Source organism: Meles meles, chromosome 11 (genome assembly GCF_922984935.1).
Source record: "Meles meles chromosome 11, mMelMel3.1 paternal haplotype, whole genome shotgun sequence".
In the NCBI taxonomy this organism is placed as follows: Eukaryota; Metazoa; Chordata; class Mammalia; order Carnivora; family Mustelidae; genus Meles; species Meles meles.
In genome coordinates this window covers 487,027-503,989 of record NC_060076.1, presented here as the reverse complement: position 1 = coordinate 503,989, position 16,963 = coordinate 487,027, and the positions used below count along the sequence as shown (strand labels likewise).

Sequence of the window (16,963 nt, the reverse complement as noted above, 5' to 3'; positions counted from 1 at the left end):
AGGATGAAGCAGATGCCTTATTGAACAGGGAGCCCAATGTGGGGCTGGATCCCAGGACCCTGAGATCATGACCTGGGCTGAAGGCAGAGGCTTAACCTACTGAGCCACACAGGCGCCCAGTGTTTGACTCTTGATCTGGACTCAGGTCTTAATCTCAGGGTGGTGAGTTCAAGCCCCACACTGGGCTCCACACTAGGCCTGTGGCATACTTAAAAAAAAAAGAAAAAATTAAAATTACTGTTTTTCAGAATTTTTCTGTTTGGCCTGCATTCCTCTTTGCTACTGCATCTTTTTTTTTTTTTTTTTTTTTTAAAGATTTGTTTATTCATTTGTCAGAGAGAGAGAGATCACAAGCAGGCAGAGTGGCAGGCAGAGGCAGAGAGAGAAGCAGGCTCCCCGCTGAGAAAGGAGCCCAATTCGGGACTCGATCCCAGGACCCTGGGACCATGACCTGAGCCGAAGGCAGAGGCTTAACCCACTGAGCCACCCAGGCGCCCCAAGAGTTTATTTTTAAGTAATCTTTACACCCAATATGGGGCCCAAACCTACAACCTTGACAAGAGTCCAATGCTCCACCTACTGAACCAGCTAGACACCCCTTATTCTTTTTGATATAATTGTAATTGGGATTGTTTTCTTAATTTCTCGGATGGTTCATTGTTAGTGTAAAGAAAAGCAACAGAGTTTTGTGGGTTGATTTTGTATCCTACAAGTTTACCAAATTTGTTCTGGTTCTGTTTTTTTTTTTATGAAGTCTTTAAGGTTTTCTGTACATATCATGCCCTCTGCAAACAGTGATAGTGTTACTTTTCCGTTTCCAATTTGGAAGTCTTTTATTTCTTTTTCTCGCCTAATTGCTCTTGTTGAGACTCCCAATTCTATGTTGAACTGAGTGGAACAGTAGACATTCTTGTCTTATTCCTGCTCTTAGAGGAAAGCTTTCAGCTTTTCCCAGTGTGAAGCTGGCGGGGGCTTGTCACGCATGACGTTTGTTATGTCAAGGTGGATCCTCTCTATGCCTCCTTTAGTGAATTTTTATCTTCGGTGGATGTTAAACTTTTTCCAACCCTTTTTTTATGCATCTATTGAGATGGACATGTGGCTTTTATCCCTTGTTTTATTGACGTGGTATGTCAAATGGGCTGATTTGGGGATGCTGAACCATCCTGCGTCTCTGGAATAAATCCCACTCCAACACAGCGTATGATCTTTTTTAATGTATTGTTGGATTTGGGTTGATACAATTTTGTTGAGGATTTTTGCATCTATGTTCATCAGGGATATTATTTTCGTTGTTTTGAGGTTTTTTTGGTGGCATCTTCACCTGGTTTTGGTGTCAGGGTGATGAGGGTCTCATAAAATTTAAGAGTCGCCCCCCCCCCCCCATTTTTGAAAGGGTTTGAGAAGGATTGGTATTGATTGTTCTTTACATGTTTGGTCGAGTTCACCAGCAAAGCCATCTGATCTCGGATTTCTGTCTGCTGGGATGTTTTTGATGACTGATTCAATTTCCTTGCTGGTAATCTGTCTGTTCAGATTTTCCATTAATTTTCCATTGAATCCAAGGATTCAGGCTTGGTAAGTTGTACGTTTCTAGGAATTTATCCTTTTCTTCTGGTTTTCCAATTTATCAGTGTATAATTGTTCATAGTAGTCTCTTATGATCCTTGGTATTTCTGCAGCATCTGCTGTAACTTCTCTTCCGTTTCTCATATTATCTGAGTTCTTTTTTTCTTGCTAAATCTCGCTGGAAGTTAATTTTATCTATCTTTTTAAAAAGTCAGTTCTTAGTTTCATTGATCTTTTCTATTATCTTTTCAGTCTCTATTTCATTTACTTCTGCTCTGATCTTTATTTCCTTCCTTCTTCTAACTTTGGCTTTCATTTGTTCTTTTTCCTAGTTCCTTGAGGTGTAAAGTTAGGTGGTTTACTTGAGACTTTTCTTGTTTTTTTGAGGTAATATCTACCACTATGAACTTCCCTCTTGGAACTTCTTTTGCTGCATCTCATCAATTTGGGTATGTTGTAGTTCCATTTTTATTTGTCTCAAGGTATTTTTAAACACTTTCCTTTGATTTGTTTGACCCATTGGTTGTTCAGTACCATGTTTCATCTCTACATGTTTTTGAAATTTCCGGTTTTCTTTGTGGAATCAACGTCTGGTTTCCCACCATCGTGGTCAGAACGGGTTCTCCGCGTGATGTCCCTTTCCTAAGACTGGTTGTGCGGCCGCGGGGGGTCCGTTCGGTGGTCGGTCCCTGTCGCTCGCCGCCGCGCCTCCCGCGGAGTTTCCGTCTGGGCGACCTGCCTGTGGAGGAAAGTGGGTGCGGAAGCCGCGACTTCTCCGTCGCTCTGCTCCTCCCGGAGGTCTCAGCGTCCTCTCCGCGGCTCGACGCCTCCCGCGACCGCGGCCGCCCCGTCTCCCGCACCGTCTGTCCCGCATCTCGCCGCGCTCCTGTGCGATTGACGCCGGTTCCGTTTCGTGGGCGCCGTCGTGACTCGTGTGACTCTCAGGTTCCACGTTCGGTCCTCGTCGTGGTGACGGACACGGTCGGTGTCGCGGCGAACTCGCCTCTCGTGCCGCTCGGGGCTCGAATCCGCGCGGACCCCCCGGAGCTGCTGGCGGCCCCGCTGTCCGTCGGGGGACCCCGGCCGTCCCCGCCCTTCCTGCCTCGCTGCCCGCCGAGACGGACGCCGAGTGGGGGCGGCGGGGGTCCCTCCCCCGCTCCCAGCCCCGCGGGCAGAGCCCTGGGTCACGCGCCACTGAGCACGGCGTGAGCGGCAGCCGCGGCAGGTGTCGGCGGCGCCGTCTCCGGGCTGAGGAAGTCGCCGTCTGTGTGGCGGACGCCGCTCCTGCGCGTGCGCCGCTCCTCACCGGTTCCTCATCCGCTCCTCACCGGCTCCTCACGGGCTCCTCATCCGCTCCTCACGGGCTCCTCATCCGCTCCTCACCGGCTCCTCATCCGCTCCTCACGGGCTCCTCATCGGCTCCTCACGGGCTCCTCATCCGCTCCTCACCGGCTCCTCACGGGCTCCTCATCGGCTCCTCACGGGCTCCTCAGGGGCTCCTCACGGGCTCCTCATCCGCTCCTCACGGGCTCCTCATCCGCTCCTCACCGGCTCCTCATCCGCTCCTCACGGGCTCCTCATCTGCTCCTCATCGGCTCCTCACGGGCTCCTCATCCGCTCCTCACGGGCTCCTCATCCGCTTCTCACGGGCTCCTCATCCGCTCCTCACGGGCTCCTCATCCGCTCCTCACGGGCTCCTCATCGGCTCCTCACGGGCTCCCCATAGGCTCCTCATCCGCTCCTCACGGGCTCCTCATCGGCTCCTCACGGGCTCCTCATCGGCTCCTCACGGGCTCCTCATCCGCTCCTCACCGGCTCCTCATCGGCTCCTCACGGGCTCCTCAGGGGCTCCTCACGGGCTCCTCATCCTCTCCTCACGGGCTCCTCATCCGCTCCTCACGGGCTCCTCATCCGCTCCTCATCCGCTCCTTACCGGCTCCTCACCCGCTCCTCATCGGCTCCTCACGGGCTCCTCACGGGCTCATCGGCTCCTCACGGGCTCCTCACGGGCTCCTCACCGGCTCCTCACCGGCTCCTCACGGGCTCCTCATCCGCTCCTCACGGGCTCCTCATCCGCTCCTCATCGGCTCCTCACGGGCTCCTCATCCGCTCCTCACCCGCTCCTCATCCGCTCCTCACCGGCTCCTCATCGGCTCCTCACGGGCTCCTCATCCGCTCCTCACGGGCTCCTCATCCACTCCTCATCGGCTCCTCACGGGCTCCTCATCCGCTCCTCACCCGCTCCTCATCCGCTCCTCACGGGCTCCTCATCCGCTCCTCATCCGCTCCTCACCGGCTCCTCACGGGCTCCTCAGGGGCTCCTCACGGGCTCCTCACGGGCTCCTCATCCGCTCCTCACCGGTTCCTATCCGCTCCTCACGGGCTCCTCATCGGCTCCTCACCGGCTCCTCATCGGCTCCTCACCGGCTCCTCATCCGCTCCTCATCGGCTCCTCACGGGCTCCTCAGGGGCTCCTCACGGGCTCCTCATCCGCTCCTCACGGGCTCCTCATCCGCTCCTCATCCGCTCCTCATCGGCTCCTCACGGGCTCCTCACGGGCTCCTCACCGGCTCCTCAGGGGCTCCTCACGGGCTCCTCATCCGCTCCTCACGGGCTCCTCACGGGCTCCTCCCCGGCCCCCGCGCTCGCGCTCGGCGACGCTTCCTCTTCCGGCGCGACGCGGGCTGCAGTTCTCGGCTCCAAACCCGCCTCGGGTCTCGCGGCAGCTGCTCGGCGGCGGGGCGCCCCTGCCGTGCCGGCCGCCGGCTTTACCGGTGCGCTCAGGCCTCCGGCGGGTCTTGTGTTTGCGCCGCCGCCGCGCACCGACCCGCGTCGGCAGCCCCGAGCTTCGTCCCGCTGCTTCGTTGGGAACGACCGGCGCGTCCGGCTTTGCGGCTGCCCCGAGCGCCCGCGCCGGAGGCCCCCGCGCTGCTGGCCGGTCCCCTCGGGCTGCCACCCCCAGGGCCGCCCGGGGACCCGGCCCGAGCCTCCAGGTGGCGGCCGCGGGTGTGGGGTCCACACGGTCTGCGGGGCTTCCGGGTCCCTTCCAGATGCCGCCGCGGCTCGCTCCGGGGGCCTCGTCCAGGTCCAGCCCACAGGGCGCCTGCCCCGAGCCAAGGACAGACCCGGCCGCGGGCGGTGGTGGCACAGGGTGGGGCGGCGGGGGACACCCCGTGAGGCCTGGTCTCCCGAGACTGCCCTCGCGGGAAGCTGCCCCTCGCAGGCAGACTCAGTAAGGAGCCGCGGGCACAAGGTGTCCCTTCCGGAAGCCGAGGGGCAAGGACAGCGGCAGGCGCTTCGTTCTAGGAGCGAGGGAGCACCAGAAGGTTCCAGATGAGGCCGGCGCACCCCGGTGTTCCGCGGCAGCGAAGATGCTCCGGGCCGGACGCGGAGGCCACTGTGGAGGCCGGAGCCGGGGCTGGAGGCCGCCCGCGGAGCGGTGGAAGGTGGCGCCCCGCCCGTCCTGCGTCTCCGGGGCAGGTGGCACGCGCCTCCCCTCCGGCCCCGGCGACACCACCTGCGCGGACTGAGCAACCTTCCTCCCCGGCCTGCGGTGGCCGCGCGGACTTTTCCCCCCGAGGGGGCTTGTCCTCCGCTCTGCAGGCCGGGAGTCGCAGCTCGGTGGCGCGCAGACGCCCCGCACCCTGCCGGGCCACATGCCCAGCCCTGTCCTGGCGGGGCGCCCGTCCGGGCCAAGGAGAGCCCCTGAGTGGGGCCCGGCGCGGGCAGCGTGGGGGAGCTGGGCAGGCTGGGACCACCTGGGCCCGTGCTGTGTGGGCGACAAGGACTGTGCTCGGGCCCGGCCTCCTGGGACTTACGAAGGTGTCCCCGTCCCGGCGGCGGGCGGGACACCTCCCACCCGGCTCCCCCGGCCCAGTCCCCGTAAACGGACGCCTGACCACGCTCCCTGCACCACAAAGCTGCTGAACCATCCGCTCCTGCCGGGAGAGCCGGCCCTGTGGTCTGGCCTTGCCCTGACTAACGGCCGAACGGGGACAGTGGACACCTGCCCCGGAGGGAGGGGCTGGCTCCACGGACAGGTCGTCTATCAGGGAAACGAACGTGCGGTTTCGAGGCTTCTTTGAGTGTGTGTGTGAGGCTGGGGGAGGAGCAGGAGGAGAGACGCAAACTGCCCGCGGCGCGTGGAGCCCCACGCGGGGCTCTGTCTGGGCCGCGGCCCGAGCAGACCAAGCCGCCCAGGCGTCCACGTCAGTTAGATTTCCAGAGCTGCGGCCAGTTTCTTCCTGAAAGTCTGTAACGACTCACGTTACTTTTCCCCCACACGGTCACCAACATAGGGCACGAATGTCCTAGTATTTGTGCCAAACCCAACAGGCACGAAGCAATAGGTCATCCCTCTTGCTGGCCTTCAGGGGTCCCTAATGGGCTTGGAAGATTCTGTGACTTCCTTTCCCACGTTAGCTCTTGAGAGCGTCACTCAGGTCCCCTCGCGGCCGCTGTCCTTGGTGTCCGATGACTCCTCACCTGCCAGGACCTTCTGCCTCTACCACTGGCTACTGGGGCAGGCGCACGGGTCAGGGCCACAGCAGCCCCGGCCAGCCCCGGCCCCACGTCTGCCACCACCTTCCCCCAGATGCTCATCCACGGCGTCCTGGGCCTGTTCCCGGGCGGGGGTCCGCCCACACCCGACCTCCGTTCTCACACCACACTTCTCCCAGTGCTTACGGGGCCAAGAACCCTGCGAGCCAGACACGAAGGCCTCGAGCCTCGCACCGGCAGACCTCCCAGCCCTCCTCCAGCAACGGCCGCCCCTGAGGCCCCAGCCAGACCCCCAGATGGCAGGTGAGGGAGGGGGCACGTGACCCAGCTCCTGGCTGGCCCCGGGCTGAGGGCCGGCCAGCACAGCAAACGTGCCTCCTGAGCCACGGTGTGCGGGTCGGCGGGCATCTTGGGGACAGCCAGCCTCCCGGCCCGCGCGCGTAAAACAAGAGCCTACGCTCGGGCAGCCTGCGCAGACCGCGGCTGTGAGGAACGGGGGCGACGCGTCCGGCTCAGGCCCTGGGAGCGTAAAAACCCCCAGTGATGCAAGAGCACGCGGACGGGCATCTGACCTACCAGCTTACCCGCTCCTGCGGATTCCAACCCTCTGCCACCCGGCCCTGCAGGGGGTGCCCTGGGAGCAGCTGGGAGGCAGCAGGGCCAGGCGCCCCCCGAGCTGGCACGCCCGTCCCAGGAAGGGCCGCTGACCTCCAGGCTCCCAGCACCTGAGGCTTCACGACTCCCAGACTCTTCCCAAGCTGTCTGCTGGTGGCCTCCTGTCCTGCCCAGCCCGAACCTGCTGCCCCTCCCCAGGCCACTAAGACCAGGAGCTGGCCAGGGAGCCAGGCTCGACTGGGCCCAGCAGCACAGGCTCGTCCGGGAGAGGGCAGCCAGCGGGGCCCCCGCTTATTTCGCGACAGCCGGCGGCAGCCCACTCAGGAGTCCCTCTGCTGACCCATCTGCAGGAGCACGACCCTCCGCCCCCTGGCACTCTCTAGAACCTGCTCTTCTCCATCCCCGCTGCTGCCAGACCCTCTCACCCAGCGTGACCTTGGCAGGGAAGGTCTAGGGGCCCCACTTGGCCTCTCTGTCCAGGGGCCACGGTGGCCAACTTGGACCCACAGGCTGGAGGTCTCCGGGTCCAGGAAGGTAGCGGGCGGTGCTGAGAGAGAAGAGCCAGGCGGCTGCAGCGGAGGGTCGGGTTTAATGGTCACTCTAAGGGGTATCGTACATCCTTCAGAGCCCAGCACGTGCCCCTGCTCCTCCCTTAGCTGAGGGCGCAGCCGGGTGCCCTCACACCCAGGCTCTGCGGAGGGGGGCCTGCCCCCGAGTCTCAGCTACATACGAGAGCCGGCCCCACTGGGCCCCAGCTAGGCCCCACGCCCCAAGTCCACCGTGGCTCAGTGCTGCCGCGGGGTCCCCACCCACCAGGGCGCAGCCCCGGCCCGCCCCTGCTGAATCTTTGCACTGAGAGAGGGCTACGACCCAGGCCGGCAAAAGCTGAGCCCCACCACAGCATCGGGGGGGGGGGGCACCGGGCAGGTGCAGGAGGACGGGGAGCCGGGGGGGCCCAGCTCAACCCAGAGCCTCCTTGGGGACAAGGGAAGGCGAGCCTCTCCCCTGCTGCCCAGGCACCCCTGCTGGGCCGGCGCGGCTGAGGTCAGAGGAAGCAAGGGCGGCGAGAGGGTACAAGCGCACGCCATCAGGGACTCGGCCAAGGCCGGGGCCAGGCCGGGCAGCCGGGCAGCACTGCTCCCCCAACGGGCCGCCCTGGTGCTGGTGATCAAATAGGGCAGGGCAGAGGAGCGGGGAGCAGACGAGGTCCTGGACACACACAGGGCTGGGTTGTCTACACCGTAACTGATAACACAGCATTTAGCTACTCAACTAGTCACGCTGCTTCCCTCCAGACTGTTCCGGGGCTGTGAAAATTGCACTTATGTCTACGGACCCGAGGAGAAGAGGCGCCTCAGGGCGGGGCCGAGGCTGCCAAGCAAGCCCTGGCCACGGGGGCGAGGCTCGTCCCGGGCCACAGGGGCTCTGACCTCAGTGGGCTGTGGTGCAGGGAGGGCCAGACCCCCAGGAGGGAACCTGAGCAACATCTGGGGGTGCCCTGAAGTGGGGACCCACAGGTCCCGGGGCACACACAAGTGGCCCAGCCCCAGCCACTGGTCCGTGGAAGCAGCCAGGTGGGGGGCCCGGCCCTCAGAGAACATCCTCGAAGTCCAGCAGCTTCGAGTGCTGGCGGCTTTTCCACAGTCGGTACAGCCGAAAGTCAAAGTAGGTCTCGATCATCTGCTTCCCTGGGGTGCGAGAAGAAAGGCCAGGGCTCAGGCCTCACCCCCGGACCCAGCGCTCAGGCGGGGAACCAGCCTGGCCCTGGCAAGCTCACCTTGGGCCGACAGCTCCAGCGGGGACTCGAAGGTGACCTTGTAAGGGGTCATGAGGGTCCTGAGGTTCTGGAACAGCTAAAAGGGCAGGGTGGGGCCGTGAGTTCAGGGCAGGGGAGGGGAGGTGTGGGGGAACGGTGTGCAGGGAGCAGGAACCCCCCCCCCTCACTGACTGGGCTCAAGCACAAGGGGCTTCTAGGGGCTGAAGGAAGAGAGGAGAACGAAAGGAGAAATGAAAGGCTGTCAATTCTTATAGTGGGTCCAGGGTCTCCAGAGGCCTGGGGCAGGGCTTGGGGGGGTCCCTGTACCTTCTCCCCGTTGGGGTTCCCCAAAATGTAGCAACCCATGATGTGGATGACGTTTGGCTCCGGGTTCACTTTGCTCATCAGACGGCTCAGGCGCTTCCAGAAGCTGGTGGGGGAGGGGCTGGGTCACCAGGAGCCTCCAGCCCAGGCCCCCACGTGTGAGGAGGGGCAGGCCAGGGCCCAGGACCTGGCTCCGGAGACAGGAGCATCGTGGGGAGGGACTGCAGGGACGGGGTGTGCCCACGGATGCTGCCTCCGCGGGCAGCCCACTCACTGGATCATGTCCTCCTCCTTCTCCACTTTGGCGAAAGTAGCCACCTTGTTCTTGAGCAGGTACAGGTGTCCTGGGCCGCCCTGTCAGAGACGGGGTTGGCCACGTGGGGTGCACACAGAGGGCGTCCACTCACGGCCCCCATCACACAGACACGTGCTCGTTCACGGGTGCGCAAGGCTGCATGTTCTGTCGAGACCCCCGTCCCCCCAGCAGGAAGGGGCTGAGCCCTACCTGACAGAAAATCAGCATCTTCCAGATCTTGGCCCCTTTGTGGTAGATGTTCAGCTTCTTCTCTATTTCCTCTAGGGAGGGAGGAGTGTGAGCTGTCCCCCAGTGTCCCCTCGCCCCCCGCGGCCTGGAGGTGAAGCCCCACACGGGATCAGAGGACAGTGGGCCGCAGGGCACATACCCAGAATGTCCTCGAACGTTGCGTGCTCGTGGTCCTGTGAGAGACACGGGCCACACTCTGGTCAGGGCCCCTCTCAGGCCGCAGCCCCCCACCCCCAGCCCCGGGGCTGGCGCAGAGGGACTCACGTAGAGGATGGGGATGATGGACGGGTCGTCCCTGCGGATGATAGTCGGGATGAACTCGGCTTTGGGGACCTTGGACGAGATGAGCTGGAGACAGCACAGGGGGCGGCTCAGAGCCCAGCTGCCTCAGACCCAGTGGGCAGCGGGAGGTCCCAGGAGGTCACCCCCCACATCACAGGCTGGGCAGCCTGTGATGGCTGCTTCGTTTCCAGGTAGAGCCTGCTGGGCTCCCGGAGGAAAGTGAAACCCCCCACCAGCGCACGACTGGCTGGAACAGGAAGATTGTAAAGACACCCGACCTCACCATAACCTTGGGGGGCACAAAGCCCGCGGTGTCACAAGCCACTGCCTCCAGGCCCTTCTCGGTCTCCCAGTCCAGATCCTCGAAGCCCTCACCCAGGGTGCAGTGCGAGCTCTGCAGGTCACTACCTGAGGGGCAGGACGGGTCACCAGGGCTGTGGACCCCTAGCAGCACAGGGAACCCGCAGACATGAGCAGTAGGCAGAACCCACAATAAAGGCTCCCGGAGGGCCCTCCAGGTCAGCAAGTAACCCACGGGCGACAGAGACCAACACAGGCCACCACCAGCCTGGCGACACCGGCCACTGCCACCGTATGCGGCTACCCTGTGGACCCCCGCATAATGCCAGCGGGGCAGGCCCCGGGGGGCCCTGGAACCAGGAGCCGGGCAGGGCCGCCCTTGGCCCCCCCAGGTCTCCCAACGCAGCACACAGCACCCTGCCCACGAAGTATAACGGGCCAGGCGCCCCCACCTCACAGATGGGTAAGCTGAGGCTCGGAGAGCAGAAGCGCAGAAACCTAGCTGCCCAGGCAGGAGGCCGGCCCAGCGGAGCGCAGGAGCTGGGGCCTGGGGTGGGGGTGGGGCTCTGGGGACAGGTGGGCCGGCCTGCGCCGGGCACCTACTGTCTCGGGAGTCGTGGGAAGTGTCGGCTTTCATGGGGGTGGGGTCGCTCCAGGACCGGCTGAAGCTCCGCTCGCGCCGCTCCGCGAACGCTGCAGTGAGAGCAAAGCGGGTCAGCGGCGGGAGGGGGGGGTGTGAGGTGGGTGCTTGGGGCGGGAGGGGCAGAGCCTGAGCTGACCCTGGGCCTCCGCAACCCAGGGCAGGGCTGGCTCCTGGCTCTGGGGCACCACCTGGGAAAGCGGGAGGTCGGAGGGGGTCAGGCCGGGGCGCCTGTGGGCGGAGTCTGGCGTGCTAGAGCAGGGGCTGGAGCCCCAAGACCCCAGTGGGTGTTGGCGAGGGAAGAGCACAGTCGGGTCCTAGGCCGTGTGGAGGCCGGATCCGGGCAGATGGTTGCGGGCGGGACCGGTGCAACGATCTGGGGGGGGGGGGGGGGGGGCAGGGCAGAGCCGGGGGCGGGGCTGTGCTGCAAGCGTGTGGGTGGGGCCTGGAGCCCGAGCGGAGCCTGAGCCAGGGGTTCCGTCGCAAGGCTGGGGGCGGGGCCGGAGTCCCGGGTTCCCTGGTGGTGCTGCGGTGGGGGTTTGGGACCCCGGTCCCTCTGCTGCAGCGAGCAGCCCGCAAAGCCCCAGCCGGCCAAGAGCAGCGCCAAGCGCCTGCCCACCCTCCTGCCCTGGGTCTTACTCTGGGCCTTCACCCTCCGGCTGCCGACCATGCGCAGGTGTTTGCGGAAGTTCCTGGGGAAGAAACACGGGGGGGCTGGTGAGGATCGCCAGAGCGGGTGGGCGGTGGACCAGTCCCCCATGCTGCCTGCTTGGCACTACGGCCCGCAGCCGGCGGGTCTGCCATCGCCTCTTTAGGAAGGAAATGTCTCGCGCCCCTGCGCTCCCCTACTCGCCCACCGCCCACTCAGAAGCAAATCCCATTCGTCCCTCATGCTGACACCTTTGCGGGGCTCCCCTTTGCTGCGCTTCCCTTTGCTGCCAGGACAAAGGCACAATGATCAAATCTTCTCTTGCCCTGGGTGACCCTCCTGCCTTCAGGAACCCACCCCCACTGCCCACCCTTCCGTCCCCTCTCTGGGCCCACTCTGAACCCCACCAGCCTCCCTCCCCAAGTGGTAAAGGGCTCCTGCTTCCTGTGCTCAGCGCAACTGTCTGCACCAACCCCAGGTAGGATTGGGGCCTGCGGACACTCCCTCCCTGCTCTTACGCCCTGGGCCACCTCAGAGACAGGTCGTCTTTACCCCCAAATGTGTGCCCTACCAAGGTCCAGGGTCCAAGACGGACTCGGTTTCTGGCCACATCTCTGAGGTGGGGCTCGGGGAGGATAAGCCTTGCTGCTGACCCCACAGCTCTGGGGTTGAGGGTCAGAGAGAGACACGGGTGGGCTAGCTGCCTGTAGTTACACCGTCAATGTACCCCCAAAACACAGACCTGGGGGCCCAGCTTCCATGACCTCTCCTGCCTGCTGCGTCCCCAGAGCAGGGCCAGGCCAGTGGTCGCCACCGCCCTTCCCCCATCAGGTCTGCCAGGGCCCAGTGGGCCCAGACCAGACCAGCACAGACAAGAGACGGACCCTGGTGGCGAGTGGCTGGCAGGCCCTACCTCTGGATTACAGACGCGGAATCATTCTCCCGTTTCCGGCGCTTCCTCTCCGCGCAGCCCCTGAACACCCTGAGAAACCACCACGAGTCAGCACTGCCCTTGGCCGCAGGTAGGAGGGACCGAGACGTGGGGACAGAGGCGTGAGCACAGGGCCTGGAGGGGCATCCAGGGCGCCGAGCCAGGCAGAAGGACCCTGGCCTGTCTCACCCTGTCCTCCGCCCGGCTCCTGGCAGGCCCTGCTGTGGCCGTGGTGCTTGCTGGGACGTGGCACTCCCTCACAGTCAAGGCCCAGGTCCCTGGCCTGCCCAAACCTATTTGGGGGTGGGAGGGTCCCCCAGGGACAACCCCAGTGCTCTCAGGCTCAAGGTCCCACAGAGTACTTACGAGATGCTGGAGGAGCGGCGGGAAGGGGCAGCGTGAGAAAGAAGACACAGTGAGCCACGACCCCACAGCCCCCTAGGTCCCCTGTCATTGCCCTCGTCATTGACTCCGGGGGTCCCTCACTCACACTGCAGGCTCGAGCAGGGCACCAGCTATGCTGTGGGCAGCCCGTGCCAGGTGGACGAGGAGGTCATGGGCCCAGGCTACCAGGTGCCATGACACAGTCAGGTGGGCCCAGGGGCCTGTTTCTGCTGGCTCTGGGCCTGGCGGCCAAGGTGACCACCCCCAGCCCGTCTGAGGGTGGTGATGGGCTCCCCGGAGTAGCATAAGGGGGACCCTGCAGCCAACAGGGCCTCTCCGAAAGGAACCCCACGTCCGAAAACCCAGGAACGTGGTATAGAGAGAGCAGGCTCCCGCAGGGATGCCTGGGCTGTGACCCCCCCGAGGTGCACAAAATACAAGGAGGCCGCCGTCCCGGGAGCTGAGATGAGGCGCTGCCCAGGAGAGCCACCCCCACGGGAGACTGCAGCAGCTGCAGCCTGGGGCCCCAGAGGACTGAGAAGGACAGGGAGGACCAGGAGAGCAGAGGGCAGGGCAGTGGGGAAGGGATGGGGCGAGGGAGGGGCCGGGGGAGGCCGGGGGAGGGGCGCAGCCAGCCCTGCCTGCCCTGAGACTGTGTCACATCTGGCAGACGTGGTAGGACAGGGGCACGTGGCGCTGCTCAGAAACAGCCGCCCAGGTGGGCCTCGCAGCCGGGAGAGGGTCTGGCCGTAGTTCCTGAGCACCAGGAAGAGGCCCCAGGCCCAGGCCCCGCGCGTGGACACCCGGCAGGCGCACGACTCACGCTTGCATAGTTGTGGTTGCGGTCTGGAAGCTGAAGAGGTTCTCCTTGGGGAACCACGTGCGGATGGGGGTGTCGTCTGCAAGACAGAAGGAGGGGCGAGGCTGGCTGGGGGTCTCCTGAAGCTGCCAGCAAAGGGGGTGCTCCTGCCCAAGCCAGTGGGGGAAAAGCGCCAGGGTCCCCAGCCCGCTCCCAGGTGGGCGGACGCTGGCGTGAGGCTGGAAGGTAGCATGCGCCGGCTCAGCTGCTCACGCCGAGCCAGCTCAGCAGCTTCGTGACCGTCGGCTCTGCCCGGCTCCCCCGGGGGCTGCGGACAGCGGAAGGGCGCGCCTCTGCGAGCACGGCCTGTGTCCTGGGGCCCAAGAAAGGGTTCGCTTTGCTGCCCTTTGGAGAGGAGGCACAGGCCGGGGACAAGGGCTGCAGCCTCTCTTGGGGGCTCCGGGGCCTTCTCTGCAGGCCGCCCACTCCACTCCCTTGGACCATTCCAGGAGGGGGAGGGGGAGGACCTCACCCGGTGTGGAGACGGTCCTGCTGAGGGCTGCCCCTTCTCAGGGCCCCTACAGCTCCTACCCCGGGCGGATGAAAATTTGCTCTACTTTCTCACCCCGACCCCGGCCCCAACCCTTGGGCTCCGTCCCATCAGAGGAGCATGAGGTCATGGAGGTGAACTGCCCACAGCCCAGGCTTGTGCCCTGGTGCCCAGGCGGGCTGCGGACTGGGAAGACCAGGAGGTACCCTGAGATGATGTGAGGGCGCGGCTAGCTGGCACGCTGCTTTTCAGGAGGTGACCCCAGAGCCGGGAGGCGTGGGGCTGCCCGAGTGTCCCCGAGAGGCTGCTTCTCCACATAGGAAGCCTCCAGGGCTCACCGACCACCCGCACAGCACAACAGTACCCGACCAGGCCGCAGACACTCCGTGCTCCCCGAGGTTACCGGGAATGTCGTTTGTCGGGGCCCAAGGCAGAGACGGTTCCCCAGGAGCCCCCAGAGGCAGCCCGATACTCCAATTAAGCCATGTTTCCTGTGGGCTCCACCCTCGAGAATCTCCTAATCGCCCTCCTCCAGGAAGCACCCCTTGACTGACTTGGCGCCGCTGCACACCCTCCCCTGACCAAGCCTCACGGCCGCTGTTGCCAGCAAACCCCAGCACCGGCGCCCTGCCCCCGAGCCTGCCCTCACCAGACACACGATCGACACTGTACATCCTCTCCAGCTTCTTGCGGCGGCTGGTGGCCTCAGGCAGGGGTGGCTGGTCCAGCCCAAAGGCCCGAGGGGAGGGGCTGGGACCAGGGGCCAGCTGGGCGCATCCGGGACATTCCTTGGAGCCCTGGCGGCTGCCTGCCCAGCTCTGGCAGGGCCTGTTGACGTCCTCGCGGCTGCCCCCGGGGCTGGCACGCAGGGGCTGGCTGTGGTGGTGAGGGTGCCGTTCCCGCTGCCGCCGCCCCTTCACCACGGCCAGCTCAATGGCCTCGGCCTCCGGGCTGGGCAGCAGGGCCGGCTCCCCGGAGATGGTGTACACGCGGGGCTGCGGGCCCTCACCGGCCGGCTTCCCACTGATGGCCTCCTCTGAGAGGCTGCCCTCGTAGCGGCCATTGGAGACGAGGGAGAGGCGACGCTTGTTCTGGGGGGCTGGCTGCATCTCGGGGGAGCCGTCGTGGCCAGAGTAGGCATCAGCCAGCAGGTGGTCTGGGGGAGAGGTGCCCGGTGAACGGCAGCCCTCTGCCCTGCCCTCCCCTTCTCCCGGTGCGCGAGGGCAGAGGACTCCCAGTGGGTGCCTGGCCCGGATGGGGGGGACGACTGCCCCGTGACCACGTTCTAAGCCCCTGCCGTCTTCAGAGACGGTGTGTGTGACCTGCGCGCTCCTCTCAGAGGCCCCCACCCTCCTCCTACCTGGGCCGCAAGCCCTGGGTGTGTGCGCGTGGGGGCGACAGGCTATGCCACCTGTGGTGGATGCGGGGGGGGGGGGGGGGGGGGGGGGGGGCGAACATGCCACCTCCCAGCCTGCCACTGCACCCGAGCGCCCAGTGCCAACTTCTCCCCTCCCCCCCACCAGCTGGCCCCCAGAGACAGCGGTGCCAACCCTGGGGGTGCCAGGAGGCCTGTTGCCATGCCAACGGCCCAGGCTGGGTGGGTGCCATGGTGATGAGTGACTCTGAGCTCCTCCTGGGGCTCTGGGCCAGGGAGGGCAGGGGGCGTGAGGAAGCCAGCCCAGCGGGGCAGCTCCTGCCCTGCTCCCCGCCCTGGAGCTGGGCCAGGCCTGGGGCAGGGGCAGCATCGCTAGGCTGTGGGGGTGGCGGGGAGGGGGTGCGCTGCGGACCAAGCCGGTCGGGGCACCTCTTCCAATGCCCCTACCTGCACCGTTCCGATTCTCAGGGTGACTCTGGGACAGGTACTCGCCAAAGGCTCGGGCTGCTCTGAAGGGTGGACAGCGGGGTGCGCTCTCAGTGCACCGGCTCACGCTGCACGCTCCCCAGAAGGGTCCCCACCCCCACGCAGCCCTCGGGCACCAGCCGGGGAAGGGTCGGGGTCACCCGCGGCCGACCGCGCCGTCCCGCCCCCAGAAAACCCGGCGCGGGCAGGGCTCGGCTCCGGGGACCCCCCCCCCCGGGTCCCGGTGCGACGTGGCCGGCGCCGGGGTGGGCGCTCCGTCCGGCCGCCGTCGCTCGGCGCCGGGGTCCCCGCGGGGGTCGTGAGGTCGGGCGCGTGGCCCGCGGCGGGGTCGGGAGCGCGGCGCGCCGGGCCGGGGTGGCGGTGGGCGAGGGAGGCGCGGCGAGAAGCCCCGCCGCGGGTCCCGGCCGCCCGCCGCACTCACCGCACTTTGGCCGCCACCGAGGACATGGCCTCGCTCCTCAGCGCCCTCCTCCGGGAGGCGGCGGCGCCCATGGTCGCGGCGGCGGCGCATCCCCCGGCCTCAGAGCGCGCCCCGCGCCCGCCGCCGCCGCCGGGGTAGCCGCGCCGCGCCGGGGCCGGAGCTGGGGCCGGAGCTGGGGCCGGAGCTGGGGCCGGAGCTGGGGCTGGGGCTCGGGCCGGGGCCCCGCATGGCCGCGCCGGGCCGTCCGCGAGTCCCGCCGCACCCGGAGAGCGCGGCCCGGGCCGGGGGCGGCGGCTCCGCCCACCGCGACGTCATGGACGGGGCGGGCCCGGGGCTCCGCCCACCGCGACGTCACGCCCGGGGGTGGCCGCCCGTGACGTCGGTGCCCGGCGGGGTCGTCCGGAGGGGACTGGGGAGGTGGCTCCGCCCACCGTGCCGGCGTGGGGTTGGGGGCGCCGCGGAGAAACTGAGGCCGGAGGTCCCCTGACCGCAAGGCCTAGGCCCTCGGGTGAGGGGGCTCCGTGCCCCCCGAGACCTGCAGGGGCTGCGGGCCCCAAAGACGCGGGGCCGGAGTGGACCCCCCTTGTGTAGGGAAGGGCTCCTGTCTCAGTGTGGGCCGCGTGAGGATGCCCCACAGGTCAGGAGGGGGCTCCTCGGTTGGGGGGCTCCCCAGCCCCGCGCGGACCCTGGGCGTCCTGCTTGCCTGGTCACGGGGGTGCCTGGGGTCCCCCTCCCGCGGTGCCTTCGGAGGAAGCAGGCGATGCTCCCCGCCCCCCCCACGGTGCACCAGTCTCCCTGGCCCATCGAGTCGCTCTCCACCACAGGGACTTGGCGAGGC

At 65.6% G+C, this 16,963-nt stretch overlaps 1 protein-coding gene across 5 annotated transcripts; it reads right to left on the bottom strand.

Moving 5' to 3' along the window:
* Positions 1-7,254: 7,254 nt before the first annotated feature.
* On the bottom strand, positions 7,255-16,383 carry NSMF (NMDA receptor synaptonuclear signaling and neuronal migration factor). 5 transcript variants are annotated; one of them, XM_046023546.1, is made up of 17 exons: positions 16,323-16,380; positions 16,126-16,292; positions 15,666-15,727; positions 14,493-14,999; positions 13,318-13,393; positions 12,477-12,482; positions 12,093-12,161; positions 11,170-11,222; positions 10,494-10,583; positions 9,874-9,998; positions 9,573-9,656; positions 9,448-9,481; positions 9,270-9,340; positions 9,039-9,118; positions 8,768-8,870; positions 8,462-8,537; positions 7,255-8,372 (listed from the first exon to the last, which is right to left on the bottom strand). In XM_046023546.1, the coding sequence occupies exons 2-17, from the start codon at positions 16,194-16,196 to the stop codon at positions 8,275-8,277; spliced, it is 1,605 nt and encodes a 534-aa protein (XP_045879502.1). In that variant the 5' UTR covers positions 16,197-16,292; positions 16,323-16,380; the 3' UTR covers positions 7,255-8,274. The 5 variants fall into 5 exon arrangements, with proteins under 5 accessions (XP_045879502.1, XP_045879498.1, XP_045879500.1 ...); XM_046023542.1 differs by having other exon boundaries at positions 16,126-16,383; XM_046023544.1 differs by lacking the exon at positions 12,093-12,161 and having other exon boundaries at positions 16,126-16,383.
* Positions 16,384-16,963: the final 580 nt, after the last annotated feature.

Coding starts and splice junctions, on each gene's coding strand:
- NSMF (XM_046023542.1), bottom strand. CDS start 16,196: ATGGGCGCCGCCGCCTCCCGGAGGAGGGCGCTGAGGAGCGAGGCCATG. Junction 10,584..11,169: donor CCGGAGGGTGAAGGCCCAGA/GTAAGACCCAGG, acceptor CTCTCACTGCAG/CGTTCGCGGAGCGGCGCGAG. Junction 8,871..9,038: donor AAGGAGGAGGACATGATCCA/GTGAGTGGGCTG, acceptor CTCCCCCACCAG/CTTCTGGAAGCGCCTGAGCC.